The sequence below is a fragment of the Amia ocellicauda genome, chromosome 7, assembly GCF_036373705.1.
Source record: "Amia ocellicauda isolate fAmiCal2 chromosome 7, fAmiCal2.hap1, whole genome shotgun sequence".
NCBI classification, from domain to species: Eukaryota; Metazoa; Chordata; class Actinopteri; order Amiiformes; family Amiidae; genus Amia; species Amia ocellicauda.
In genome coordinates, this window is record NC_089856.1 from 17,556,001 (window position 1) to 17,583,220 (window position 27,220).

Consider the following 27,220-nt stretch of genomic DNA (forward strand, 5'->3'; position numbering starts at 1 on the left):
ATCCACCGCTACAGATTCGGCAAAGTCATTGTTGTTGTACCACTGTTAATTCTCCTGTGTGTCTTTAAATATCTTGCATTGCTGTGTGCTGTTCATTACATTTAATTATTGTTTTTGGTTACTGTAGAACCGTCTCGGAAATAAGTGGAGAAGTCGTGGAGATAAAGCAAATAGAATCAAGCCGGCTCGGAAGCCCCACGTCAGGAATAATTTCTTCAGTGAGGACTTAATGTTTACAAACATGAGTACAACTTTATAGGAAAAATGACGTAACATCTTATGGCCGTTCATCCAATCAGAAGATACAGGTCCGGGTCCGTTTTACGAACTGTTATCCCGTGAAGAGGTGATAGATCCAAAGCAGATGTACGTCTTTGATGTGCACTAGGAAGATGCGATCCGACGGTCATCATTTACCTAGTGTCAATCGCTCGTTAACAGAAACAATTCCTGCCTATCTAGAGAAACGATTAAGTCATAATCACATTTTCAGCAGACAGCTGTAGGCTATTTCGGCACTGTGTAATCTTTCATTACTGACAGGAGTTTCTAACAATTCAACCTTGTTGACCCTTTACTTGTCCTGCTAAATCTAATCTGCTCAGTCTGTATACAAACTACTTCTAATGCTAGTATTAATATAACACATTATATAATTATCACAAAAAACTTTCTTCAACTTCTTATACAGAGTCTTCAGTTACACTTTCGGTTTGTCTCTGGTATTTTTTTACTATAGCTGAAAGAATCCCTGACTCGTTTGTGTTGCATCGGTAACATTAAACAGGAAGTCATTCACTCATGGTGGCACTCGATCTCAGTTTGAAATGACTTTCAATTGAAAGTAACAACCCAACTCTACAGATTGAGCCGTTTCATTGCCGTTTTACCACTGTTCATCTTAATATTTTAATAACGTATTCGTGTGTTGTTAATCACATTATGTTTCACTTTCGATTTCTCTCTTTTGCTTGTCTTCCCGGTTTCTCTACAGCTTAAACAATGCCTCACTATAAAAAATCTAAGTTCACAGTATTTGTATCTGCATGCAGAAATTTCTCTGTGTTTAAACTAATACTTTACATTCTATTCGTGCTGTAAGTGACTGGTTGTGACTGAGTCTCTTGTTGTACAATGTACATGCCAAAGACCGAGTAGGTCCGTTTTTTCGGGTGTAGCTCGCACAGTATACGTCTCATGTTCACCCTTTCAACTCTACAGCAAAGACCAAGCGATTCTGCACAGATCAGTATATAATATGTCACCATAAATTGTGATTTCACTGAGAGAGAAGAGGACAAATTCGTGACCCCGTGTTGTATCGGTAACATTATATAAACAGGAAGTCACGCACTCGTTGTGATTTCAGTTTGAAATTACTTTAATTTGAAAGTAATAACCCACCACTACAGATTCAGCAACGTCATTGCTGTTGTACCACTGTTCATGTTCATGTATTTATTTTAATACCTTGCATTACAGTGTGTTGAGATTCATATTTAAGAATATTTTTTACTTTCACTTTCGGTTTCTCCCTCGTTTTCCTTCACGGTCTCTACAGCTGAAACAACCCTCACTACAAACACATCTCAGTTTACACTATTTGTATTTGCATGCAGAAGTGTCTCTGTGTTTAAAACACTAGTTTCCACTCTAATATTTTTGCTAGTGACTGATACTGCTTTGTTGTTACAATGTACATGCCCAAGATGGCCGCTTCGTTTTTTTTCCTCAGTGCTCTTTGTGGTATATGCTGCTACCAGTAGTGACAGTGTGTCATTGCAGGCTTAAAATTGAACAAAATGTACAGTAAGTCAAAATCTTTTGTTAATTACTGCCATGTTTTTTTTATGTAGGGACTTTTCATTAATAATATGTATAGAACACAGTCCAAAGATACTGTATACCAAAGCACACATAAGCCAGTTAAAGGGTTTACGAGAAATCGAGGCTGAAGTGTTTTCAGCATAATCCAAAATGGTTGTCATACAGTTTGACTTATACATTTTTGGAAAAAGCCAAATCAAGTACTAACATAAGCACAGTATGTTCTGTAAGTCTCATATCTCAACTCTTTACCGTTTCTGAGAAAACGATGTTTGAAAACTGATATTTCTTGCTTGGACTACAATCAAGATGGCTGCCAAACCGTGTTACATGATGCCGCCATTTTGTGGTCGAGTGGCAATGCCATGGACTCCTACATCCATGCCAAGTTTGGTGACTTTTTAGACATCGGTTCAAAAGTTATAGGAATTTGAACATATTCTGGTGGAAGAGAAGAAAAAATAAGTATAATAATAATAATAATAATAATAATGACCATTGACCACCATATTGCTCATGGGATCAATCCTGTCAAGTATTAAACAGTCCAATACATTCTAACGTAGTTCCATACTGCACCATATGCATTTATTTCCAACTTGACCATCTCTGAAATTTGATTGGCTCATGGCGGCCATCTTGTTTCTTTAATCAACTTGCCTTGAACAAATCTGATAGAGGAGCTAGCCAAGGTCACGTGTAGAAAATTTTGTATCAATCGGACCAACCATTTTGGAGAAGAAGATCTTTGAAGATTCTTGGCCAATCCAATATGGCTGCCAAACCATTTGACTTATCGACTTGTCTTGAACAAATCTGAATATAGGCTATAACATAACATCACACACCAAGTTTCACATCTGTCCCATCTGCGTTTTCGGGGAAGAAGATTTTTATAGATTTTCCAAAATGTGTCACTTAAGCCACTATGGCCACCAGACCATGTGACATATGTCCTCCATATTGCATATGGGATTGCACTACATAGCCATCTATCACTGTATGAAGTTTCATGAGTTTTTCCTCGAGCAGTTTGGTTTTTATAGGCTTTTAAAAAAAACGACGGAAAAATAATAATAATAACTAGATGTTGTATGCAACGTTTAAGGCTTCCATGTTGTATCAGTAGGTTTCGGATTTCAGCAGGCATTTGTAGTTGAAATGCATGTGTTATTAAATGTGTAATTTTCAATTTCAATACAATGTTGCATACATTTGTCGTTAATTTTGTCATGTGTGGTATGTATTCAAAGTCAGTGGACTTTAATATCAATTCCTTAATTGCTTGCTTCAATGATGTAAGATACCATTGTATTTTTCACTTAATTCTAGCATATATGTGAAGTTTGCATTGTGTCAATCAAGATGCAGAATGCAATTTCCAAGTTTGACCACATGATGGAGGTAGAGGTCTACATAAGGACTGTCATGATGTGACTGACATGTGAAGCTGTCATTTTGGTTGGTGTACAGCAGCCAGGTTTTGTGTCCTATAAACTTGGCTTCATCAACTTTGACAGATCTTTCTTCTAGTTTAATCACTAACAATGTAAGTACATTAGGCTATAGTTCTGAAGATATTTGGTGTCATAAGTGACATATTGTAATACAATTTGGTGAGTTTTTGAATATGGCTCTTGTTTTTTTTTGGGTCAAAGTGCATGCTTTTATGAATACGTGTATTTTGCATACATGCTGAGTCATTTTCTTGTGGCTGCCATGTTCTTGCACGCTGTCACTTGCCTTTTGCACATTTGATAGACAGCAGTATCTATGTAATACATGCACAGTTTCAGGGCACTGGGCTTTATCATTCAGGAGTAGTAGCCATTTTCATATTTGCACGCGGATTCATGTTAAATCCAACATTACGGCTAAACCGTGTACCCCACAAACTTCATTCTTTGGTTCTGTCTTCAAGGCAGAGGCATACACACGTGCAGAGTTTCATGTGTGTACAGCATTCCAGTGTGCAGGAAATGTGAAACTTGTCTGAAGCGGCCCATACGTTTTTTTTTCATTGGCCCACAGCACCCATGTTTTTCTCTTGGGGCAACTCGCCTTTCACAACCTTGGTAGTACTCTGTAGTAGAGTCATGCATGCCAATTTGTGGCACAGTGGGTATAAGTGGCATGGATTAGAAGGCACCAAAGCTTGAATCAGAATACGCAGCCTGGCGGACAAAGCGTGAGACCAAGCAACTTCTGATGAACAAGCGTAATAGTGGGGCATAAGGTATGCATGTGTATGAAGTGGCATATGCATGTGTTCGTTGGTTTTGGAGAAGAAGATTTTTGTAGCATTTCACAATTTCGACACTCATCACAACATGGCGGCGGCACCATGTGACCGACACATGAAGTTTTCACTGCATTTGTAGGTATAAGATGTGTCTACAACACTTGCAAGTTTCATGAGTTTTCATGCATGTATGAGCGTTTTATTGGCATTCGAAATTTTGGCGGAAGGAAAAAAATAAATAACAAATAATAATTATAATAATAAAAATCCTAATCCACTTCGTGCATGGAAGCCTAATAATCCTAACAATAACAATAGGGTTCCAGCAACTTCGTTGCTTGGCCCCCTAATCATAATCCTAACAATAACAATAGGGTTCCAGCAACTTCATTGCTTGGCCCCCTAATAATAAAGCATTTCCCAAATTTCATCAACCCTAGCGAAATAGTCAAATCTATCACATTGATATAATGTCATGTATTTCAGTGCACTGTACATGTTTCAACACAATTGTACATTACTTAGCTACAGACAATGAGTCTTATAAAGCAGTTTGCAAAACTAAACATTTGAAGTGAAATATATCTGGTGTCTCACATATCTGTACAATATCACCCCTGTTTCTGTTTACTGTGCATGATTAATAAAGACATTTTTAACTCTTTATTTGAAGGTTCGAAAAGGGTCTTTTGAAGAATTGGAAAATCAGAAGTGTTTCTCACTTATTTGCAAAAATGGTTTAAAACCATAAAAAGGAATACTTAAAGTCAGACACCCAGATAAGAACTTCATAGAATTTATACAGAATATAATTTAGAGATGTTACTGAATTACGTTACTCAGACAGGATAGAAGTGCCTGACCGCTGGATTTGTACAGGATTTCTGGTGATACATTCTCAGTCGTTAGGGGGGCTAGTTTTGTGTTGTTGATAGAACCGTGCCGCTCCCTGCAAACCACCACCATGGTGCTGAGAGCAGGACGTGCTGCTTTATTGATTCAATTTATTGATTTTTGTATTTATTTATTTATTTATTTATTTATCGGTTTTCTCTATTTCTAGCCAATCTCTCTTTTTCTGTGCCTGATTGTTTTGTGTTAGACCTGCTTGATTTACGCATGATCCGGTGTAACTCTAGTGTGACTGTGTCTCCCTGCGCTTATCTTTCGCTGTGGTCTGTAAGGTTGCTGCTCCCTCTGACCTCTGTCTATTCTGTTTATGTGCTGCTAGGTAGGTCTCACTCCCTGAGATGCTGAGACTGGAGATTATTTTTCTAGAACAAGTATAAATCTACTGTTTTAATAGACACATACTTAATGAATGATACATATTTAATATGTCTAAAGTTACTTTAGTATTTTTTAATTTACTTTTTTCTTAACATCATGGGGTGCATTCTTTATTTCTATAAGAAAGTTACTACTATAAGGCTTCTGTTTGACCTTGGAGAGTTATCTAACTAGCAAAGAGAGCTGTGCTCAGTTAAATGTCGGTTATATACTGTATTTCTTAAGTTAAATAAGTGTGGTTTAGTTTCATTTACTTACTGTCGTTATTAAAATTGTGTTTTCATTCTTTATGTCTGTAAGAATGTTACTAGTTAGTTGTACTGAAGGCTGTTCAAATGTCTTACTGTCAATACAACCAAGACCAATAAGGTCTTCAGACTGCACCCCCAAGCTATTGTAATGTGTAAATTATATAAATATACATACACACGTAGGTTTTTGCTTAAATCATATTGTGTATTTACTTAATCTTATTGCATGAATGGATTACATTATATATTTATTTAAAATAATTTGATTTAGCCTGACTTATCATTCTTTAGCTCTGTAAGTAAAAGTTGCAGTCTAGTACAAATCTGTGCAAACTGGAGAGAGGGCTGAAACACATACAGACACACACACACAGAGGAAGACAGCTGGAGACAGCGAGACCGGACCGCTTGAGGAGGGAGGGGGGAGGTTGTAATGTGATTGGCCGGGGATGACATCAGCCCGTTGTATTTTTAGCCACCCAGAAAGGCATTACTTCATAGTTTTGTCTCCAGTAGTAGGTATCCCTGCGCCATATAAAAACCACGTCGTTTTCTCTATAGAGCAAAAACAGAGGATACAAACGATACATATAAAGATGCACACAGGTATGGATGAATTATAAATATATACACACACACAAACCCGCGTAAATATATATTTATTTTACTTGCTATTTTATTATTATTGTTATTGTTATTATTATTAGGCTGCGCGAAAGTGTGAACTACTACGGGAGGGTTATGTATTAATTCGTGTTCGTTGTGCAGAATATTAACGATGCACACATGTACAGAAACAGACGCACACACGTTCTCTCTTTCCATCTTTGTTATATTTAACTAGCTTTTTTCTTTTGACGCCACGGTTTGAAATCTGTTAGAATTCCTTCTTTGTTTTTTATTATATAGTATTTCGACTATTAAGTGAGAATACTTATTTATTTTATGTAGTTCTACGTGAACAAAGCTGGCTCGCCAACTAGACCAATCTATAACACTTCTACTAACACATCCATTACGGTAAGTTTATTATTATTATTATTATTATTATTATTATTATTATTATTATTATTATTATCGTCATCATCATAATATTGGTATTGCTGTTACTTTTATTAGTGTTATCATTAGCCTATTAATAATAATCGTGTTTTCGCTACCATTGATTTGAACAATCTTTATAAAAGTCGCATTTATGCAGCTAAGTATGTGTGTGGATATATATATATATATATATATATATATATATATATATATATATATATATATATATATATGCATACATGCATACATACGTACACACAAACCATTTCGGTTGCTGCTAAATTGGGAATGATCAGTACACACCTCGTTGTTTATTGAGCAGCACCAGTACACACGGGATACGCAGTCAGCCAGTACAACCGTGTCGATACGTCCCCATTATTTGCGAAACAACGTATCACAGTCGTACATCTTCACTTATTTTCGTAGTCCGCATAAACAAGTAGTAAGAGAAAACTAAGTATTGTTTTATCAGAATGCCTGCCACGCCCCCACCCAGCAGCCGCGCTGCAGGTACTACCATTAAATATGTTGTGTACGGGAGAGGTGAGAAAAGAAGAGAGGAAAGATTATTATTATTATTATTATTATTATTATTATTATTATTATTATTATTATTATTATTATTGTTGTTGTTGTTGTTTTTGTTGTTGTTTTTGTTATTTGTATTGTCCGTCCAGTAATGTATGTATAAAATGTGCAAACATTTTGAACATGCTTTTGTGTAACTAGAACAACAGGTATAACCATTCACTTTGTACAGCATCTTCTTCTTCATCTTCTTCTTCAATTATTTTATTACTCTGATGGATCTCAGTTTTTTCTTCCTCTCCAAACAGACGCCAAAGAGAGAGACAGCGGAGAGACACAGAGACAGAGAGGAGACATATAAGAAGACCCAGAGACACAGCACAAATACACAAAGACTGAGAGAGAGAGACAGAATGGTGATCTATACAGAAATACACAGGCCCCATATCTCCCTCATCCTCCCTCGCCTCTATCTGGGAGCCCAGAGTGATGTCACCAAGGTAGGTATGAGAGAGAGAGAGAGAGAGTTTATGTAAATGTCAGTCACTGTTAATATACTGTAGTGTCCAGTCAGACAGTACTAATGAACAACACTAAATCGTCCCTGCCTCTCTTGTTCTCTCAGGACTGCTTGTCCTCCCTGGGTATTTCGGATGTCCTCAGTGTGAGCCGCTGCTGCCCCCAGCCCTCCTTCCTGTCCCCCACGCGGTTCCTGCGTGTGCCCATCGATGACTCCCTCAATGACCAGCTGCTGCCTTGGCTGCCTTTGGCTCTGCTCTTCATCGGTACCCTCCTGCTCATCTCTCCTATATCTTTCTCCTGCGCATGTTCTCTCCTTCTCCTCTCTTTCTCCTCTACCCTCAGTTTCTCCTCCTCCCTCAGTTTCTCTTCCTCCTCCTCCCCTTTCTCCAGCTCCTCCTTCTCTCTCATTTTATTTTTCTCCTGCATCCCATCCTCACTCCCTCACTTTAATCTCCTTCTCCTCCCTTTCTCAACCTTTCTTCCTCCTGCATTCTCCTCTGTATCAATATCCTTCTTCCTCATCTTCATCACTCAATTTCTTACTCCTTCTCTCACTCCATCTCTTTCTCCTACAGCACATTATAATTAAACCCCGTCTTTTTCTCTCTCAATCAGTCAGTCAGCTTGTGTTAATGTACTGAAGTTCCCATTCAATCAGTATTAATTTATTGTGAAACGCTATATAATACAGTTACTTACACTGTAATTACACAGTAACAAGAGTGAATTTACCATGTATTTTATTTATACTTACAGATTAAATACCAGTATTGATAATTTAATTACAACACAAGCTTACAGTTAGGTCCATAAATATTTGGACAGTGACACACGTGTCATTATTTTGGCTAGGTACATGAAAATTGGGTGAATGGTGTAGGAATTACACCCATTTTTATATGTGCTCCCCCCCCCCCACACACAATTTTAGGGTCTCAAAAGTATTTGGACAAACTAACATAATCACGAATTAAATTGTGATTTTCAATGCTTGGTTGCAAATCCTTTGCAGTCAATGACTGCCTGAAGTCTGGAACTCATAGACATCACCAGATGCTGGGTTTTTTCCCCTGGTGATGCTCTGCCAGGCCTGTCTTTAGTTCCAGTTTGTTCTTGTTGTGTTTTGCCTTCAGTTTTGCCTTCAGTATGTGAAATGCATGCTCAATTGGATTCAGGTCAGGTGATTGACTTGGCCATTGCAGAACATTCCACTTCTTCGCCAATAAAAAAATTATTGGGTTGCTTTCGCAGTATGCTTTGGGTCATTGTCCATATGCACTGTGAAGTGCCGTCCAATGAGTTTTGAAGTATTTGGCTGAATCTGAGCAGATAATATAGCTCTAAACACTCATCTTGCTGCTTTTGTCAGCAGTCACATCATCAATAAATACAAGGGAACCAGTTCTATTGGCAGCCATATTTGCCCATGCCATAACATGCTTCATAGATGAGGTGGTATGCTTCAAATAATGAGCAGTACCTTCCCTCCTCCATACCCTTCTGTTCCCATCATTGTGGTACAAGTTGATCTTTCTCTCATCTGTCCATAGGATGTTGTTCCAGAACTGTACAGGGTTCTTTAGATGTTTTTTTTGGCATACTCTAATCTGGTCTTCCTGTTTTTGGGGCTTACTAATGGTTTACATCTTGTGGTAAACCCTCTGTATTTACTCTGGTGAAGTCTTCGCTTGAATGTTGACACAGATATGCCTACCTCCTGGAGGGTGTTCTTGATCTGGCCAACTGTTGTGAAGGGGTTTTTCTTCCCCAGGGAAATAATTCTTCTGCCATCCACTACACTTGTTTTCCGTGGTCTTCCGGGCCTTTTGGTGTTCCTGAGCTCACCAGTGCATTCTTTCTTTTTAAGAATATACCAAATAGTTGATTTGGCCACAACTAATGTTTTTGCTATCTCTCCGATTGGTTTGTTTTGATTTCTAGGGCAAAACGCCCCAAGAACAAGCAGGAACTAAATACAGCTGTAGAACAGGCCTGGCAGAGCATCAACAAGGAAGAAACCCAGCATCTGGTGTTGTCTATGGGTTTCAGACATCAGGCAGTCATTGACTGCAAAGGATTTGCAACCAAGTATTGAAACTCACAGTTTAATTAATGATTATGTTAGTTTTATCCAAATACTTTTGAGCCCCTAAAATTTGGGGGGAGCACATATACAAATGGGTGTAATTCCTACACCATTCACCCAATTTGGTTGTAACCACCCTCAAATTATAGATGAAAGTCTACACGTAGAACATATCTTGATTGTTTCCTATCAAATCCATTGTGGTGGTGTACAGAGCCAAAATGATGACAATTGTGTCTCTGTCCAAATATTTATGGACCTAACTGTACATACACTTAACAACAAGTAGTGTGGCTTAGTTATCTTTCAAGTTCTGCCCAAGGCAGAGCGGTTTCTGCGAACTTCCGTAGGAACACAATCAAAATGTCACTTTATCAAAGATGGCATTGGCCCCTGTGCCCGTCACTCAAATAGGTCCCTTCCCACTTCCTGTTTGTATAAAAGGTGCACAGGATCTGCACAGGATCTTCCTCTTTTGCCTCTTCGCTGGACCCGAGATGTGAGACTCTCTGTGTCTGTGTGTTTTGCAATTGAACATCACTAAAAATATTTTGGTTGGCTGGCTGGACCTTTAGTGTTGTCCATCGCTGTTTGTCATTACATTTGTCTGTGTCTTGTTTTTAATTTTAGTTATGATTAACTAATCCCGTTTCTGTTCCGTCTGTGCACCGGAGGTCCAGCTGCATCTCGGTTTAGTTTCAGTTTCACAAGAACAGCCTTTTAAAATAATAGTTGTATTAATATATTATATTATCCAACTGCTTGCTGTGTTGTTTTTCTGTCCACAGGGCTTTTCCCTGTGTCAGCAGCGGCAGTAAAATCTGAGGCCCGGCCGCCCTGCCTAAGCCTCGGTCTGTCGTAAGAGATCTCGCCCGCGTGACGGGCTCCTCTGCAGGCTTATGCCCGCGCTACAGCTGTGGCTACAATGGGTCCACACAGTGTGGTAAGCCTATGGGCCTACGCGGCGCCCGTATCCCAAACTCTGGTGTCTGGATACACAGTGTTCTGTCTGGCAGCAGCAAAGGTTGGTTTGGTGTTGCAGTGCCCCTGTGTCCACTAGCATTGCTGGGTAGAGACACACTTACAGTGGACAGTCCCACTAGGCACTCCACTTGTCATGATGGCGTCCCAGTTGCTGTGTGACCGTTTGGTGCTCACACTGACCGGTGCTCCCACTGCATGCTTCTGGTGCACTGAGCGAGGTGGAGAGAACCCTCTCCTCCTCTGGCCCCACCACTGTGTCGCTTGCGGCCATCGTGGGGAGGTCCTCAGACCAATCAGACCATGGCCCAGCTACTGCAAACACTGGGTGCCGCCACAACCGCCGCCACGTCCCCTAAGGCATTCCAGGAGCCTCTGCCCCACCCATACACCCCTCAGCAACTCTCCAATTGGCAACTCCGCACCTCCACATTATATCAGTTGGCTACTCCCTACAGTTTCAGACATGCACATACCCCTTCTGAGGCATGGTGTGGACGCGAGTGAGTGACCCATTTCAGTGTGCAGAGCAGCACGAGGGATTCTATTCCCCATACTTCCTAGTGCCCAAAAAAGATGGTGGTGTCCGCCCCATCTTGGATGTGAAGAGCCTGAACCGCCACCTGCACACCATGTCCCAGGCCATCAAGGCGGGCAACTGGTTCACAATGGTGGATCTGAAAGATGCCTTTCACATCCCCATTGCGCAGGCGCACAGAAAGTTTCTCCACTTCACATTTGAGGGCTGAGCATTCGAGTTTGATGTTCTACTTCAGCCTGTCACTAGCCCCACACACTTTCTCCAAGTGTATGGATGTCGTGTTAGCCCCCTTGCATTGTCAGGGGGTCGGCGTCCTCAATTATATAGACAACTGGCTGGTCTGTTCTAACTCCAGGGAACAGGTTCAGAGCCACACGAACCTGATCTCGTAACATAAGAAGAGAGAATATAAGAAAGTTTACAAACAAGAGGAGGCCATTTGACCCATCATGCTCGTTTGGTGTCCATTAATATCTAAGTGATCCAAGGATCCTATCCAGTCTATTTTTAAATGTTCCCAAACTTTCAGCTTCTACCACTTCGCTGGGTAGTTTATTCCAGATTGTGACTACTCTCTGTGTAAAGATGTGTCTCCTGTTTTCCGTTTTGAATGCCTTGAAGCCCAATTTCCATTTGTGTCCCCGGATGCGTGTGTCCCTGCTGATCTGGAAAAGCTCCTCTGGTTTGATGTAGTCGATGCCTTTCATGATTTTGAAGACTTGGATCAAGTCCCCACGTAGTCTTCTCTGTTCCAGGGTGAAAAAATAGTAGGAGTAGGACTTTCCCTTTAGGCCTGGAATGAGTCTGGTTGCTCTCCTCTGAACTGCCTCTAGAGCAGCAATATCCTTCTTGAAGTGTGGTGCCCAGAACTGCACACAGTATTCCAGATGAGGTCTAACTAGTGCATTGTACAGTCTTAACATTACTTCCCTTGTTTTAAATTCTACACTTTTGACAATATACCCTAGCATTCTGTTTGCCTTTTTTATTGCTTCCCCACATTGCTTGGATGGAGAAAGTGAGGAGTCCACATAGACTCCTAAGTCTTTCTCTTGCGTTACTTCATCTAGATCTGTACCTCCCATAGTGTAATTATAGTGGACATTTTTGTTACCTGCATGTATTACCTTGCACTTGTCCACATTGAATTTTGTTTGCCAGGTGTCGGCCCACAACAGAATATTATCTAAGTCCCTCTGAATAGCCTGTGCTGCCAAGATTGTATCTGCTGAACCACCTATTTTAGTATCATCTGCAAATTTGACAAGTTTGCTAACTATCCCAGAGTCCAGATCATTAATATAGATTAGAAAAAGCAAAGGCCTCCAAGAATATGGTTTTCATTAAGATGCTCCTCTATTTTCTGTCTAATAATTTTTTCGAACATTTTACAAGTGATGCAGGTGAGACTGATTGGTCTGTACTTTCCTGGCTCAGTTTTGTCCCCTTTCTTGTGGATTGGTATGACATTTGCTGTCTTCCAGTCAGTTGGCACATCCCCAATTAAGTGTCATTTGGAATATTTGAGTTAGCGGCCTGTAAATAATTTCCCTCATTTCTTTAAGTACTGTTGGAAATATCCCATCTGACCCAGGTGATTTGTTGGTTTTTAATTCTGCTAGTCCCTTTAGTACCTCCTCCTCATTTATCCTGATCTCTCTTAGGATTTGACTGGACTGATTGTTAACCTGTGGCATGTCATCTGTTTTTTCTTTTGTAAAAACCTCTGTGAAATACTCATTTAGAACATTTGCCACATCTTGTTCGTTTTCCAAGATACCTCAATTTTTGCCCTTTATCTGTTTCACTTCCTCCTTTATTGACCGCTTGCTGTTGTAATATTGAAAAAAGCTCTTTGCATTGGTTTTAGCTCCAAGAGCTATGTCTCTTTCTATTTCCCTCTTTGCTTTCCTGATCCCTTTCTTAAGATCTCATTGCAGCTCAACATATTCTACGTATTTTTTTTCGTCACCATCCCTTTTGTATGCGCTATACAACATTTTCTTTCTCTTTATATTTTTTTGCATACCTCTATTAAACCATTTTGGCCAGTGTTTTTTGGTCCTCAATTTGCTAAGTTTTGGTATAAATTGCTCCTGAGCCTCAAGTAGTATATTCTTAAAATATACCCATCCATTTTCAACTAACTCTGTATCCAGTGTGCTCCAGTCTACCACTTCTAAGTGCCGTCTCATACCTTCAAGGTTTGCTTTTCTAAAATTGTAGACCATTGTTTTAGACTTGGACCTTGTTTTTTGAAAGAATACCTCAAAGCTAACCATATTGTGATCAAAATTTGCCATTGGTTCTCCAACTACTGTCCCCCTGACTCTATCTTGGTAATCTGAAAAGATCAAGTCAATACATGCGCTCTCTCTGGTTGGTTCCCTGACAAATTGAGTTAGAAAGCAGTCATTTACCATCTCAACCATTTCTATTTCTGCTTCTGTAGTCCCCACTGGGCTTTCCCAGTCTAAGTTTGGGAAATTGAAATCCCCCATTATAACAGCCACATCCTTGCTATATGCAGTCCTGATTACTCTGTACAATGCAGCATCTTTCTGAATATCTGAGTTTGGTGGCCTGTAACACACTCCTACCGCTAATCCTCCAGATCTCTTGTTCAAAAGTTTCACTCACAAAGATTATGTTCCGTTACTGGGATCTAATACGAGTTCTTCTGCGTCAATGTCATTTTTCACATATAATGCTACCCCACCCCCTCTTCGATTTTGCCTGTCTCTCCTAAACTGTGTGTATCCTTCCAACTTGTATTCATCCCCATCATTATCGGTAAGCCATGTTTCTGTCACTCCTACATCATAGTCACATGCTAGCACTGTGGCTTCCAAGTCTAACATCTTGTTCCTTATACTCCTGGCATTGAGGTACAAACATTTCAGGACTTTCCTACTAGCAGTTTCCCTTGGTTTTCTTTCCTTAGAGGAACATCTCCCATTGTCAGAACTCCCTGCCCCTCTGGTCCGTAGTTTAAATGATTCTCAATTTCACTGCATATATGCTCTCCCAATGCATTAGCCCTCCTTCTGTTTAGATGTAGACTGTCCGGTTTGTACAGGTCCCATCTATCCCAGAAGAAAGACCAATGCTCCACAAACCTAAACCCCTCTTCCCTACACCAAGATTTCAACCACATGTTAAACTTTCTAATCTCTGCCTGTCTCCCTGGCCTGGCACATGGTACCGGAAGTATTTCAGAGAAAACTACCATGGAGGTTCTGCTCTTTAGTTTTGTTCCTAACTCTTTAAATTTGTCTTGCAGAACCTCTGTCCTACCTTTTCCTACGTCATTGGTTCCAATGTGGACCATGACCAGTGGATTCCCCCCGGCTTTGGCCAGAAGCCCGTCTACTAGTTTAGGGAGATCTGCAACCTGAGCACCAGGCAGGCAAGATACCATGCGGGTGTCCTTGTCACTAGAACACACTATGTGATCTACACCTCTAAGAATTGAGTCTCCTACTATAACTACCTCTCTCTTCTGGAGGGGAGTGGGCACCATGGTGCTCTGGTGCTCAACTGCAACCCCATCACCCTCTGAGCTATCACTGTCCAACTCGGTGTCCAGCAGTTGGAATCTGTTGGGCAATTCTAGCTCTTGAGGTGTCTCTAGGTGTTGTGCACAACCTTTTCTGCGGTTACGACCTAACCCAGCAGTTCTCTACACTGTCCTGCTCTAAGGTCTCAACTCTCCTAGGTTTTGGCGTGCACACCATCTCTCTCATGGGCTGATTGACCAATTCTTCTATATCCCTAATACAGCACAGATCGACAAGCTGAGCCTCAAGATCACAAACCTTGACCTCTAGGATTTCAACCTGCCAACAACGTTCACAAATGAAGCCTTCTTGGATGAGTTCATCCAGGAAGGCAATCATTCTGCAAACCTGACACTTTAGTGGCCATATTTTTCTAAATGTTAGTTTTTTGTTTTTTTTTTTCTTTTGTTTTTTAACGTCTCTTGATTACTGCTGCTAGTCAACTGCCTAACTTTTGTCAGCGAGAAACAGCTCTTTCTCAACAGCTGCTTTAAGTAGCTTTTGTCTACCTACCCCCAATTCACACCTAACAGGCCACACCTGGCTCCTCCTGCAACAGAATTCCTGCTAGTCCTAGACAAAATCTCCCTTCTACAACCTGTTTACTTTCACCAACTCAGCAGCTGAACTGAATTGACTTCAATTTAGGCAAACTGCAGACAATGCTAACGTCAATTAAGGCAAACTTAAAACAAAATGAGCAATGCTAAGACTGGTCTGAAACTAGTCAAACAACAAGATGGCTGCCTCTCACCTGTACTCTCCTGTTTCTCTCTGTGGCAACTTGTAAATACTTCTGTTTTTCATTTAATTTAAGTTAAAGCATGTTTATGTATTATTTGTAATACTAATACTAGATTATAACAATAATAATTATTATAATAATAATACTCAGAGTGCATTGTTAGAGGCTTCAGCTGTGTTGTTTAATCATTTAAACTGTGTATACCATTTGGCGGTTTTACTTTTAAAACGTCTCACTTTTTACCTTTTTATCACTACCTGAATAGAACAGTGGGGACATCACTGCTAGTGTTGACCTGGGGACATAGTTACTTCTTTATTTTTAAATATACATATTTATTATTTTAAATAGATCTAATATGTTACTTTTAGATGTGTTGATCACCGTCTTGACAAAATCATAAAGTACGTGGTTAAAGAAGGATAATGAAGGAGCAAAAATAACTTTTTGACTATTTCCAGAAGAGATTTTCTACACAACATGTTTTAGTGTTAAATGTATGGCAAGCCAAATTATAATTTAGAGATATCTTTAATTAATGTATACATATCTAAAAATATTTAAATATATCTATAAATCTGTTAAGGTACAAAGCTTCAGTTGAAGCAACCCTTCGGGTTCCAGTGAATCAGGCACTCCAGTGAGCGCTTCCAGCAACAGTGGAGACTTTTCAGCAGGAGACGAGTGCTTGGGAAGAAAAAGTCACAGACACCGAAGTCTGTTAGTTTATCTTCAGTTTATTCAAACAGCCTTTTATACATTTACAAGCGGTATTTCAAAGGAGTTTCGGGGCACTCCAAAACCTGGATGATATTTTCTTGGCATATGTCCCAGGGCAGTTCTGAGACACGGGAAACAATATTTAATAAGGTATTCTTTGTAATTAGTCTAGAAAGGGAGGCATTGATATCAAGGACCCAGTACACACTGTGCTGAGAAAAACATGTTATGGATAGTTTCGGCTCGCTACTGAAAGAACCGCCACGGCAGCAGAAATTGTTTCTTTCTGCCACACAGATAAGTCTGAGCAGAGAAATCATAATAAGAGCAGAGAAATCCTAATCAAAACAAGTTTTAACTAGTAACTTACCAGAAAGTTTCTTACATTTTCTAACAATTATACAGTGGGTATATACAATACATAAGGGGCAATTTTACCCCAACAAAATCATTTAAAGATATCTGGACAAATTTCGGGATATTTACAATGAATTGCAAATATCTTCAAACATTTCAACATACCTCTAAATCATTTAAATATATCTGCAAATCATTTAGAGATATCTGCAAATCATTTAAATATATTTTACTTAAAAGTACATTTAGATATATCTTGAAATCATTTAGAGATATCTTTAATTCATTTAGAGATATCTGCAAATTCTTTCTGTTCATTTAGAAATATCTCTAAATAATTTCGAGATATCTGCAAATGACTTCCTGTATGTATCACTTCCTGTTCACCTGTTCATTAATTTCTATGTAACTCAATGAAGAAACAGGAAGTGATAATCTCAGCCAACATTCATTCATTTGAAGATATCTCTAAATTATTTGCAGATATCTCTAAATGATTTAAAGATATTTGTAGATTATTTAGAGACATCTTTAAATCATTTAGAGATATCTTTAAAAAGCACTTTAATTAGATGTCTCTAAATTATTTGCAGTTATCTTTAAAATATTTTGAGATATCTCTAAATGATAATTTGGCTTGCCATATTTAATGTGTTACATGGCAGCATATAAGGTGTATATAAAATAATTAGCAAAATTACAGAAAAGATTAAATGTATGCCATGTATTGTGCTGACTGCATTTCATTTGTGTGTGTATGGGTGTTAGGGGGTACTCCCACCACTTGAGGTCCTCGTTCACTGGGATAAAAGTGAGTGTGGGTTGTTTGTAATGAGTCATCTATTGTTTGGGCTTTATTTTTCTTGGACCAAATACTTATAACTTTCCTGATGGCAGCACGGAGGAAGAGGAGCACAAATCAAATACACCTGCTTGTTGGGATAGCGACCTTGTTTTGTAAGGAATTCAGGGGCTGGATACAGGTCGTATTAGGTTTATCTTTTGCTGGAAGCTGTTTGGGACTGTGGTTTGGAAGTATGCTGAATGTGTTTTCCCAAATGGGCTGAAGGCTGGTGTTTATTGGTAGCAGTGCTTGCCTTGTTTTCCAATGTGATCGTCGCAAGCAGGGTTCATTGCCTAGGAAGAGGATGGCTGAATTTGTTTGGTGTAGTCTACTCAGCATATTCGTTTTTTTGTTTTTGTTTAGTTGAATACTTTTTGGAGCGTGGTGCTGGAGTGTTATTTTTTGCTGCTGTGTGTTGCCGCTGTCATACTGTCTACCCCTGTTTGGTCTAAGTACTTTGTGTATAGTTGTTGCATTGAGACTGGACGTTCCCTGTTTTTTTTTTGGTTTTTGCTGGAAGGAACTTTTTTATAAGGGCTAGGGAAAATTCGGGGGGGGGGGGTTAACCTTATGGCTTTTTGTTCTTTTTTTGTTCTTAGTTGTTTTGTTTAAACATCTTAATTTTAGTCTTCCATTTTGTTTTGTTTTTTGTTGTTTTAGACTGATCTCTGATCTGTTTAGATTGATACCGCCCTCCATTTAAATACTATGTAGGCCTACATAGGTTATATAGGTCCAATCTCGTATGTATTTTTCTTTCTTTGTTTATGTGTTATCGTCTGGTTATATATTTTCCTATTGCTAATGCATAGGCATAATTACATATGGTTCATTCTATTTCTTGGATTTATTGAAATGGTTATATAGGTTTATTGATGGGGTATTTTTATATTTCCCTTGATAGCTAATAAACCATAACTTTTGTGTTTACATTTGTTACTTTGTCTCATGTACTTTTGTGTCTCAGGCTCAGATGCAAAAGTTGATGTTTATTATTTACTGTGCTACCCATGGTTAGGTGAGAGCAAGTCTATACCCTGGGGCGGAGTTAATTATGCTTGTAAACAGTGGTGACGTATACTCACCCGGTGCCCGAACATTGTTTATTTAGGGATAATTCCTACTTTAGCTGAACACCGTCACAGTATAAAGTTTAAATTCAGAATGTTACACTGCTGGAACCTACTGGTCTATAATTTTGTAAGGTAACAATGATTAAAATACAAATCAGTAACCTTCACTATCTTTATGTTCATAAATGAAAGGAAATGTATAATGTTGATTAGATGTGTGCCCATAAATTCTTCCTTTGTCAGACACAGAACAATGTACTTCAAGGCATTTGTGAGCTGTTTTGTGTACATTATATTTTTCAAACAGGGAAAAATTGGTTTGGGCTCTAGTTTTCCTCACATTATGTGGAATGTTTTATCCAAAGCATGGAGAGTTGGTATGTTTCAGGTATGCTTATTCCATGTTTTTACATGTGCTGGACTGGTAATACATGTTTATGTAATTACATGTAATAGGGAAATGCTGATCATCACATGTTGTTACACTGTAACAAGGGATGAGTTAAAGGTCATCAGTAACTGTGTCATCTTGTTACTGTGTAATTACAGTGTTAGTAACTTGTAGTTAATAGCACTGATAATGAAGGAGCAAAAATAACTTGTTGACTATGGTGTTTCTGTCAATTAGTATTAATGTACTGTAGTGTCCAGTCAGTCATTGTGTCTGTATTAACTTCCCTGTTCCTTTCTTTCTCTGTCTCTCAGATCAGTCTCGTGGTCAGCGCGGGGGGGTGCTGGTCCACTGTGCGGCCGGAGTGTCCCGGTCAGCTGCTCTGGCTGTCGCTTACGTCATGCACCATCTGGGGCAAGGACTGGATGATGCCTACCGGTCAGTCTGTTCATCTGTTGTCATTTGTCTGTGTGTGTCTTTAACTCTGTCTATTTCACTCTGACAGTCTATCTATGTTTGTCTGTCTGTGTGTGTGTGCATGTGCGTGTGTATGTCTCTGACAGTTTGTCTGTCTCATTGTCTCTCTGTGTACCTGTCTCCGTGTCTCTGTCTTTATCTGTTTCAGTTTGTGTGTCTGTCTGTTCTCCAGTCCCAACTAATCCCAAGTTTTCCTCCCCCTCCTCCTTCTCTGCTGCAGGTTTGTGAAAGACAGACGTCCCTCCATCTCACCTAACTTCAACTTCCTGGGACAACTGCAGCACTTTCAGATCATACTGGCACAGAGGGGCCGTCTAATCAATCGCTGCCCTCTGTCTCTGCCCCCTGCCTGCTCAATGTCCAATTACTGTGCCGGTCTTTGCCCCACTGACCCCAGGCCAGCTAATCAGAAGAGCCCCAAGGACAGTGACATCAACGACTATGACAACAATGACGACGACGACAACAACAACAAGGATGAGAGTGATGACAATGCAGGGAAGGGGGAGAGAGCACCCACAATTCAGTGTGGCAGTGATGTCACAATACAGACAGGCAATCAGATTGTGTCATTGGGCTCCCATCCCTGCAATAACAGTGTGTCCAATCACAGCTACTCCTGCTCCTCCTTCCCCTCCCCATCCTCTATGCCCCACTCCCTCCACTTCCCCCTGTCTTCCTCCTCTCTCCCTTTCTCCATCTCCCAGCCTCCTAACCCTCTTCCTCAGAGCACAGATACTTTGAGGGCACAAAGACTCTCTATCGCAGACACCCAGACCCATATTTCTACTACTACTTTTACCCGTATTGCTACTTGTACACGTACTGGCACTGTCCCTACACCCTCCTCCTCCTCCTACTCCTCCCCCTCCATACTCCAAACAATACCTCCCCCCTCCCTGCATTCCCTCCACAACCCTGTCCCCAAGTCTCCATGCCCATCCCCCAGCCAACCAAAGCCCAACCATCGCTCCCCACCCACCGAGACCCCACCCCACACCCCTGGGTCTCTCTCAGGCAAGCGTAGGAGCCTGTCGTTGTCTCTCTCCCTATCCCTCCCCTACCCCTCCCTGGATGGCCAACAAGGGGGGCACAACAGCTGTCTGGTAGCTGAGGAAGCCACAGAAGACCTGATTGAACCAGGGATCCCAGTGTCCACCATTAACCTTACCCTGTTCAAACTGGTCAGCTGGGGAGAGCGGCTCCTGCTGGGCTCTTTGCTAGGGACTAGGGTCACCAAAAGTGGGAAGAGAGGGTGCAAGGGAGTGGAAGGAGAAGAGAAGGGGAGGAGGAGGGTCACGACATCCCCATCCCCACCCCTCACCCAACCTCCAACTCAAACTTCGACCCTACCCACTGCACTCCGGCCCCGAGTCCGACCCTTGACCGTGTTTACAGGGGGTGTGCCCAGCTATAAGCACCAGATTTTCGCAGAGTGCCATCTGGCTGGGAGGGTCCAGAGGGTGGTGGGGTGTTGCAAGACAGTGAAGATGTGAGAGAGGGAGAAATACATTGACTGGACACTTTAGTATATTAATACTGCACTGAGATGGAGGGGTAGAGGGAGAGGAGGAGATGGAGGAGAGAGAGGTGAGTGAGGGGGGGAGGGAGAGAGAAGGGAGAGTAGGAAAAAGAGAGAAGGAGAGCAGGAGTAGGAGGGGGATGGAGATAATGGAGAGATGGGGAAATGGGGAAGGAGGTGGTGGGGTGAGTGAGGAGGGAGAAGGCAGAGAGGAAGAGGGAAAGAGGTAGAGAGGGGAAACAGACTTGACTGACTGGACACTATAGCACATTAACACTTTAAGGAACATAAGAACATAAGAAAGTTTACAAACGAGAGGAGGCCATTCGAGCCTTCTTGCTCGTTTGGTGTCCATTAATAACTAAGTTAGCAAAGGATACTATCCACTCATTTTTAAATGTTGCCAAATTTTTAGCATCAACTACATCACTGGGGAGTTTGTTCCAGAGTTTGTTGTGACAACTCTCTGTGTGTAGAAGTGTCTCCTGTATTCCATCTTGAATGCATTGAAGCCCAATTTCCATTTGTGTCCCCGGGTGCGTGTATGACTGCTGATCTGGAAAATTTCCTTGAATAAAGTCCCCACATAGTCTCCTATGTTCCAGGGTGAAAAGGTTCAGTTCCCTCAGTCTCTTTACAAATAGGACACTCTCTTCAAACCTGAAATAAATCTGGTTGCTCTCCTCTGAACTGCCTCTACAGCAGCGATATCTTTCTTGAAGTGTGGAGCCCAGAACTGCACACAGTATTCCAGATGAGGTCTAACTAGTGCATTGTACAGTCTTAACATTACTTTCCTTGTTCTAAATTCTACACTTTTGACAATATACCCTAACATTCTGTTAGTGCTTCCCCACATTGTTTGGATGGAGAAAGTGAGGAGTCCATGTAGACTCCTAGGTCTTTCTCATGCATTACTTCATCTAGTTCTATTCCTACCATAGTGTAATTATAGTGGACATTTTGGTTACCTGGATGTAATAGCTTGCACTTGTCCACATTGAATTTCATCTGCCAGGTGTCGGCCCATAACTGAATATTATCTAAGTCACTTTGAAAAGTCTGTGCTGCTGAGATTGTATCTGCTGAGCCACCTAGTTTATTATCATCTGCAAATTTGACAAGTTTGCTAACTATCCCAGAGTCCAGATCATTAATATAGATTAGAAAAAGCAAAGGCCCTAATACTGATCCTTGTGGAACTCCACTAACAACCTCACTCCAGTTAGAAGCAACTCCTCTAATAGACACCCTCTGTTTCCTATACATCAACCAGTTCATAATCCATCTACTTACATTACCCTGAATGCCTACAGTTTCCAATTTGAGGATCAGTCTTTGGTGTGGAACCTTATCAATATTATTAGATTGAAAATCTAAGTATATCATATCATATGCTTTCACATGAGCAACCTGAGCACCAGGCAGGCAAGATACCATTCAGGTCTCCTTATCACTAGAACACACTGTGTGATCTATGCCTCTTAAGAATTGAGTCTCCTACTACAACCACCTCCCTCTTAAGATGTCTCTAAGGGTTGTGCGTGGCCTTTTCTGCGCTTACAACCTACTGTAACCCAGCAGTTCTCTATTTTGTCCTGCTCTAAGGTCTCAACTCTCCTAGGTTTTGGTGTGCACACCATCTCTCTCATGGGCTGATTGACCAATTCTTCTAGATCACTAATACAGAGCAGATCAACAAGCTGAGCCTCAGGATAATGGACCTTGATCTCTAGGATTTAAACATGCCAACAGCATTTACAAATTAGATCTTGGATAAGTTCATCCAGGAAGGCAATCATTCTGCAAACCTGACACTGTAGTGGCCACATGCTTCTAAAAGTTAACTTAACTTTCTGTTTAACTTTCTGTGACCGAGAAACAGCGCAGCTCTTTCTCAACAGCTGCTTTAAGTAGCTTTTGTCTACCTGCCTCCAATTCACACCTAACTGGCTCCACCTGGCACAGAACTAACTAAATCACTGTAGCGTAAGGTACACTTATAAATGTCAATTAAAGAAGTGAATTTATAGTATCACCTTATCACGAATCCTGGAATCTTGTAGAACTCAATTTCTGTAATAATTGGATGCAGACACCAATTCCAAAGATATAAATTGTCAAATGTATTCAAAAAGAAAGACTAAATGTAGCACTACACTAATTATACAAAAGAGAAAAACTAATTAAAATTCAACTTTAGATCAACAAATCACTTCCATGACCAAATCAAAGACCATGGGATTGCATATGATATCACACAAATCGTTAAACAAAAAAGGTTATAAACACATTGACTACAATACCGGTTAGTAAGACGAAGGTGAGTCTTTCATTAGTATTGTTAGTTGGACATTAAATAACTACACAGGTTAGTATTTATGTCAGGTAACTTCTCGTTATATATATATATATATCAGTCTCATTTACGTTTAGGTGCAGAGAAAGATCCTATCATTACTTGTTACCACAATTTCCCTTAACTGACAATTATTCAATGATTAAGGATAGGCAGGGCCACCTATAATCTGGTGTCTATTAACATGTGTCAATTTCAGACTAAACAGTTAAACAGGAATGAGAAGATATTTCTCGGCGTTGACAGATTTTATTTCTAAAATTATCAAACAAAACAGTTTAATGCAACACACATTTATATTTAAGAAAACTAAATGATATTACACATTCTAGAGTTATGAATCACAGATTAACTTTTCTAATTGATTTCTCAAATGTCATGAATCACAAACTCCAAACTGTTAAACTTATCTGAACTTCATTGCAGAGAGGCCTCTCTGGCTTTGGGCTCAGATAACAGCACATGGCACGAGGTCCATGTGGTTTGGAACAAAGGAAGTCCGGTTCGGCTTTGTCCAATAACTTCCACTCAGTCGATGCACCTGGAAGTTGGGGTTTCGTGAATGTAGAGTCTTTTCCAAACAGATTTTCCACTGGTTTGAAGGCTCCAAGGTTGTGCACAAAATCTTCTTGGCAAGCAGGGTCTCTCACCATACTTATTTGAAGACAAAGTCTTTGAGGAAAGCAGGGCCCTGTTTGGTTCCAAGGGTCAAGTTTCTTAAGACTCAAATAGCTATTTAAATGACTGACACTTTTGTATTCAGTCGACTTAGTCAATTGTCCAGCTGTAATACTCCACTGATCAGGTGGCCACAGGCGGGCATGCGCGTTCTTTAAAGTCCTTTAAAAGAATTCTTCGTACGGCTCAATCTCCTTCTCCCAGTTTAACTCTTCTGTTGCCGGCAAAGACTTGGTTGGTTTCTGGTTCCGGTTCGGGCAACAGAGCTACAGGTTGAGCTGTGGCAGCAAGTTTCTGGTTCAGGTGAGAGAGAGAGAGAGAGAGAGAGAGAGAGAGAGAGAGACCATGCGCTGTTCTTTATATGCCTGTCAGATCAATTGGTGATTGGTTCTTCAGTTTTTGAGATTGGATTTTGGTTTCAGCCCCCAGTGTCCTATTGGAGGGGGGCTTGATTTATGACTGATGTCAATCCATGCCATCTTTCGGAAATGCTGGTTGGCCTGGGTTCATAGCTCTGTGTCGGAATTTCGGCTCTCGTCCATTTCAAAGAGTTTTTATTACCTACAGGCCCCCTTCCCCAGACATCTCACAGCAGGATTCCAAACTATTTGGCCTATTCTCAGTGCCATCCTCCCAGACTGTCACTTTGATGTAAACCAGTCCCACGCTTTAAGGAAATCTGATAACTTTGGGGGGAGAGGTCTTCTTTGACTGAGTGCTTCAGCTCAGAGCTAAAATGCTCTTATCAAAATAACCCATCATAACGCTACATCACCTTTCTACAACCTATTTGCTTTCACCAACTCAGGAACTGAACTGAATTGACTTCAATTAAGGCAAAGTTAAAACAAAATGAGGAATGCTAAGACTGGTCTGAAACTAGGAAAACAACAAGATAGCTGCCTCTCACCTGTACTCTCCTGGTCTGTTTGTGGCAACTTGTAAATCCTTTTACTGAGATTGAGAGAGACAGAGGGAGAGAGACTGCACCAAACTGTGCCCACCCCCCACCTATCTTGTCCTCTTGTAACACAAACTCTCAGGGGCCACAACAACTAGTCTGGGTGGCCAATTTGCCCTCCCTCCCTGCATTGAAAGACCCACAATGAAAAATCCCCAGATCTACAGCTAGACAAGTGCCAGTCCAACAGATCTCTATGGCTTTCCTGCTTTTACTGTCATGGAGGTAGCGTTGCATTTGATGGGGAGACCCTAGGAACACACTTGCAAACTCCAATCAAATGCAGAACTGAGAAGCACAATATGCAACGCCATGCAATGCAATGCAATAGAGTAGTACAAAATGGGCAATAGAGTTGGTTTTAATGCTCCAGTTTTAAACAGGAATCTATTTATCTAATTATTTGTTTATATGTATGTATGTTTGTTTGTTGATTGATGACCTGATTTCATGTGCTCGATCACCATAATGTGTGTATCGGTTTGGGGTAGGGGGTGATTTGTTATTAGTCTGCATTGCCTGTAAAAACAAAACAAAAATGACAACAAATACGTATGTGTAAAATAAAATATATCTGGCATAATTTATTACCAGGGCTTTGAGTGTATTTGTTAATTTATATGTGTATTTGTGTTTGGTTGGGGCTGGGGGGTGTATGTTGTAATTTTGTGCCCTTTTTAAAAACGAGTATTTGGATGAGCGTTTTACATCATGTTACTCTAATCCTGTCTCACATAGGTGCTCAAAGCTGTCACTCCTGAAAACCACAGGTCTTTAGCTTTCGAATAAGCCTAGTTATGGCAATTTCCATATAAGCAGTGCTTAGCTACAGGCTCTCAAATAAATGCGTCTTTTTTTTTGTGACGCCCCAAAGGGGAGAGGGGGGCAGCATTCCATGCCCTGTTACTCGAACCCTGTCATTGACACACGGGGCTGTCACTCTCTTAAAGGGCAGAGCTGAGGCTTTCCAATGATACCAAACACACTGTGTGTTTGTGAGAGAGTGCATAGAGCGCACATAGAGAAGGCAGGGCGCATACAGAATAGACGTGATTCTCTGACTTTTTACAGCACTATGAAAGGCAGTGACAGTGTGTTCGGTGCAAGAATAAAATGCCATGGCAGTGTGCTGGCTGGGATAAGTCACTGCATCATCATAGACAGGAGCTGTTGTAAAGAATAGCATGTGTCTAATATTGATAATATTAAAAATCAAGATGTTTGGAATTCTGTTTCCCTGTTTAGTATTATTTTTTACTTGTATATACTTATTCCGGTTGTTGGTAGTCTAATGGAAATGGCTGTAATTTCTGTTTTGGAAGTCAGATTTGAGTTTTTCTTTTTTACTCAAGTTCATAAGACGTTGCAGTTTCACTATTCAGTGTCAAAAGTCTACCTGGAGCACTAAAAAAGTGTTATATTGACAATACATTCAGTTTTTTCTTATAAGCTCTTTTGGATTTCTCCACTTTTTTGATTTCTGTACTAACTATATTATTTAACTTTGTTATTTTCTTAATCTTCTTATAAGACTCCATATAAGATATATACAACAGTAAAATCAGGTGAAAATATTCCCCTAGTATTTGGAATACTGGAAGCATATTTTGAATATTAAACATAAACATAATATTCTAGCTATTAATATTTTGAATACTGATGGTAAAATATTCTTCTAGTGTTAGGAATACTAATGGAATTCTGATCCATGGAAATTACTGTTATGTCTCATGGGTTATTAACCTCGTCTTAATATAACTAAAATATAATAAATAAAAGTATGAAGAAATAGGACACATAAATATACAGATTACTTCTTTGTTCTGAACTGCCAAACATGACGAACCTAGCTACTCCAATATCCCATAGTGCCCTGGTATAACCCCACAATGGTAGCCACACATGGACAAACGTAATATGCCATATATCCTCCCCTCTTACATGAATTGTCACTTAGAAAAAACAAAACATCCGTCAAAATACCTTTTATTTTTATTCTTAAATATTATGTATCACAAATTGTAACAATAACAAACTGAGGGATGAGGGTAGACTGCCTCAAACCCTGACATTATCCATGGGGATTATTCTGCCCCAGATTGCAGGGTAAGTCACTATAAATTCAAGCAACTCATTGCCCGCCGCTCTTGGGTAGGATACCAGCGGTCCACTGATGGCGGCGTTGACACAGGTGTTGGGAGGTTGCTTGTCTGGGTCA

At 40.2% G+C, this 27,220-nt stretch overlaps 1 protein-coding gene across 3 annotated transcripts; it reads left to right on the plus strand.

The window, feature by feature from the left end:
• The first annotated feature begins 6,136 nt into the window (after window positions 1-6,136).
• On the plus strand, window positions 6,137-25,590 carry LOC136753009 (dual specificity protein phosphatase 16). 3 transcript variants are annotated; one of them, XM_066708785.1, is made up of 6 exons: window positions 6,137-6,216; window positions 6,562-6,630; window positions 7,494-7,685; window positions 7,811-7,970; window positions 19,320-19,443; window positions 19,703-25,590. In XM_066708785.1, exons 3-6 carry the CDS (start codon window positions 7,599-7,601, stop codon window positions 20,976-20,978), a joined length of 1,647 nt encoding a protein of 548 aa, XP_066564882.1. In that variant the 5' UTR covers window positions 6,137-6,216; window positions 6,562-6,630; window positions 7,494-7,598; the 3' UTR covers window positions 20,979-25,590. The 3 variants fall into 3 exon arrangements, with proteins under 3 accessions (XP_066564882.1, XP_066564883.1, XP_066564881.1); XM_066708786.1 differs by lacking the exon at window positions 6,562-6,630; XM_066708784.1 differs by lacking the exon at window positions 6,137-6,216 and having other exon boundaries at window positions 6,239-6,630.
• Window positions 25,591-27,220: the final 1,630 nt, after the last annotated feature.

Bases quoted from the DNA above. Each gene is read 5' to 3' on its own strand.
- LOC136753009 (XM_066708785.1), top strand. From the start codon at position 7,599: ATGGTGATCTATACAGAAATACACAGGCCCCATATCTCCCTCATCCTC. The intron at 7,686-7,810 runs GTAGGTATGAGA...TTGTTCTCTCAG, and splicing joins CCCAGAGTGATGTCACCAAG to GACTGCTTGTCCTCCCTGGG. The intron at 19,444-19,702 runs GTCAGTCTGTTC...TCTCTGCTGCAG, and splicing joins GGACTGGATGATGCCTACCG to GTTTGTGAAAGACAGACGTC.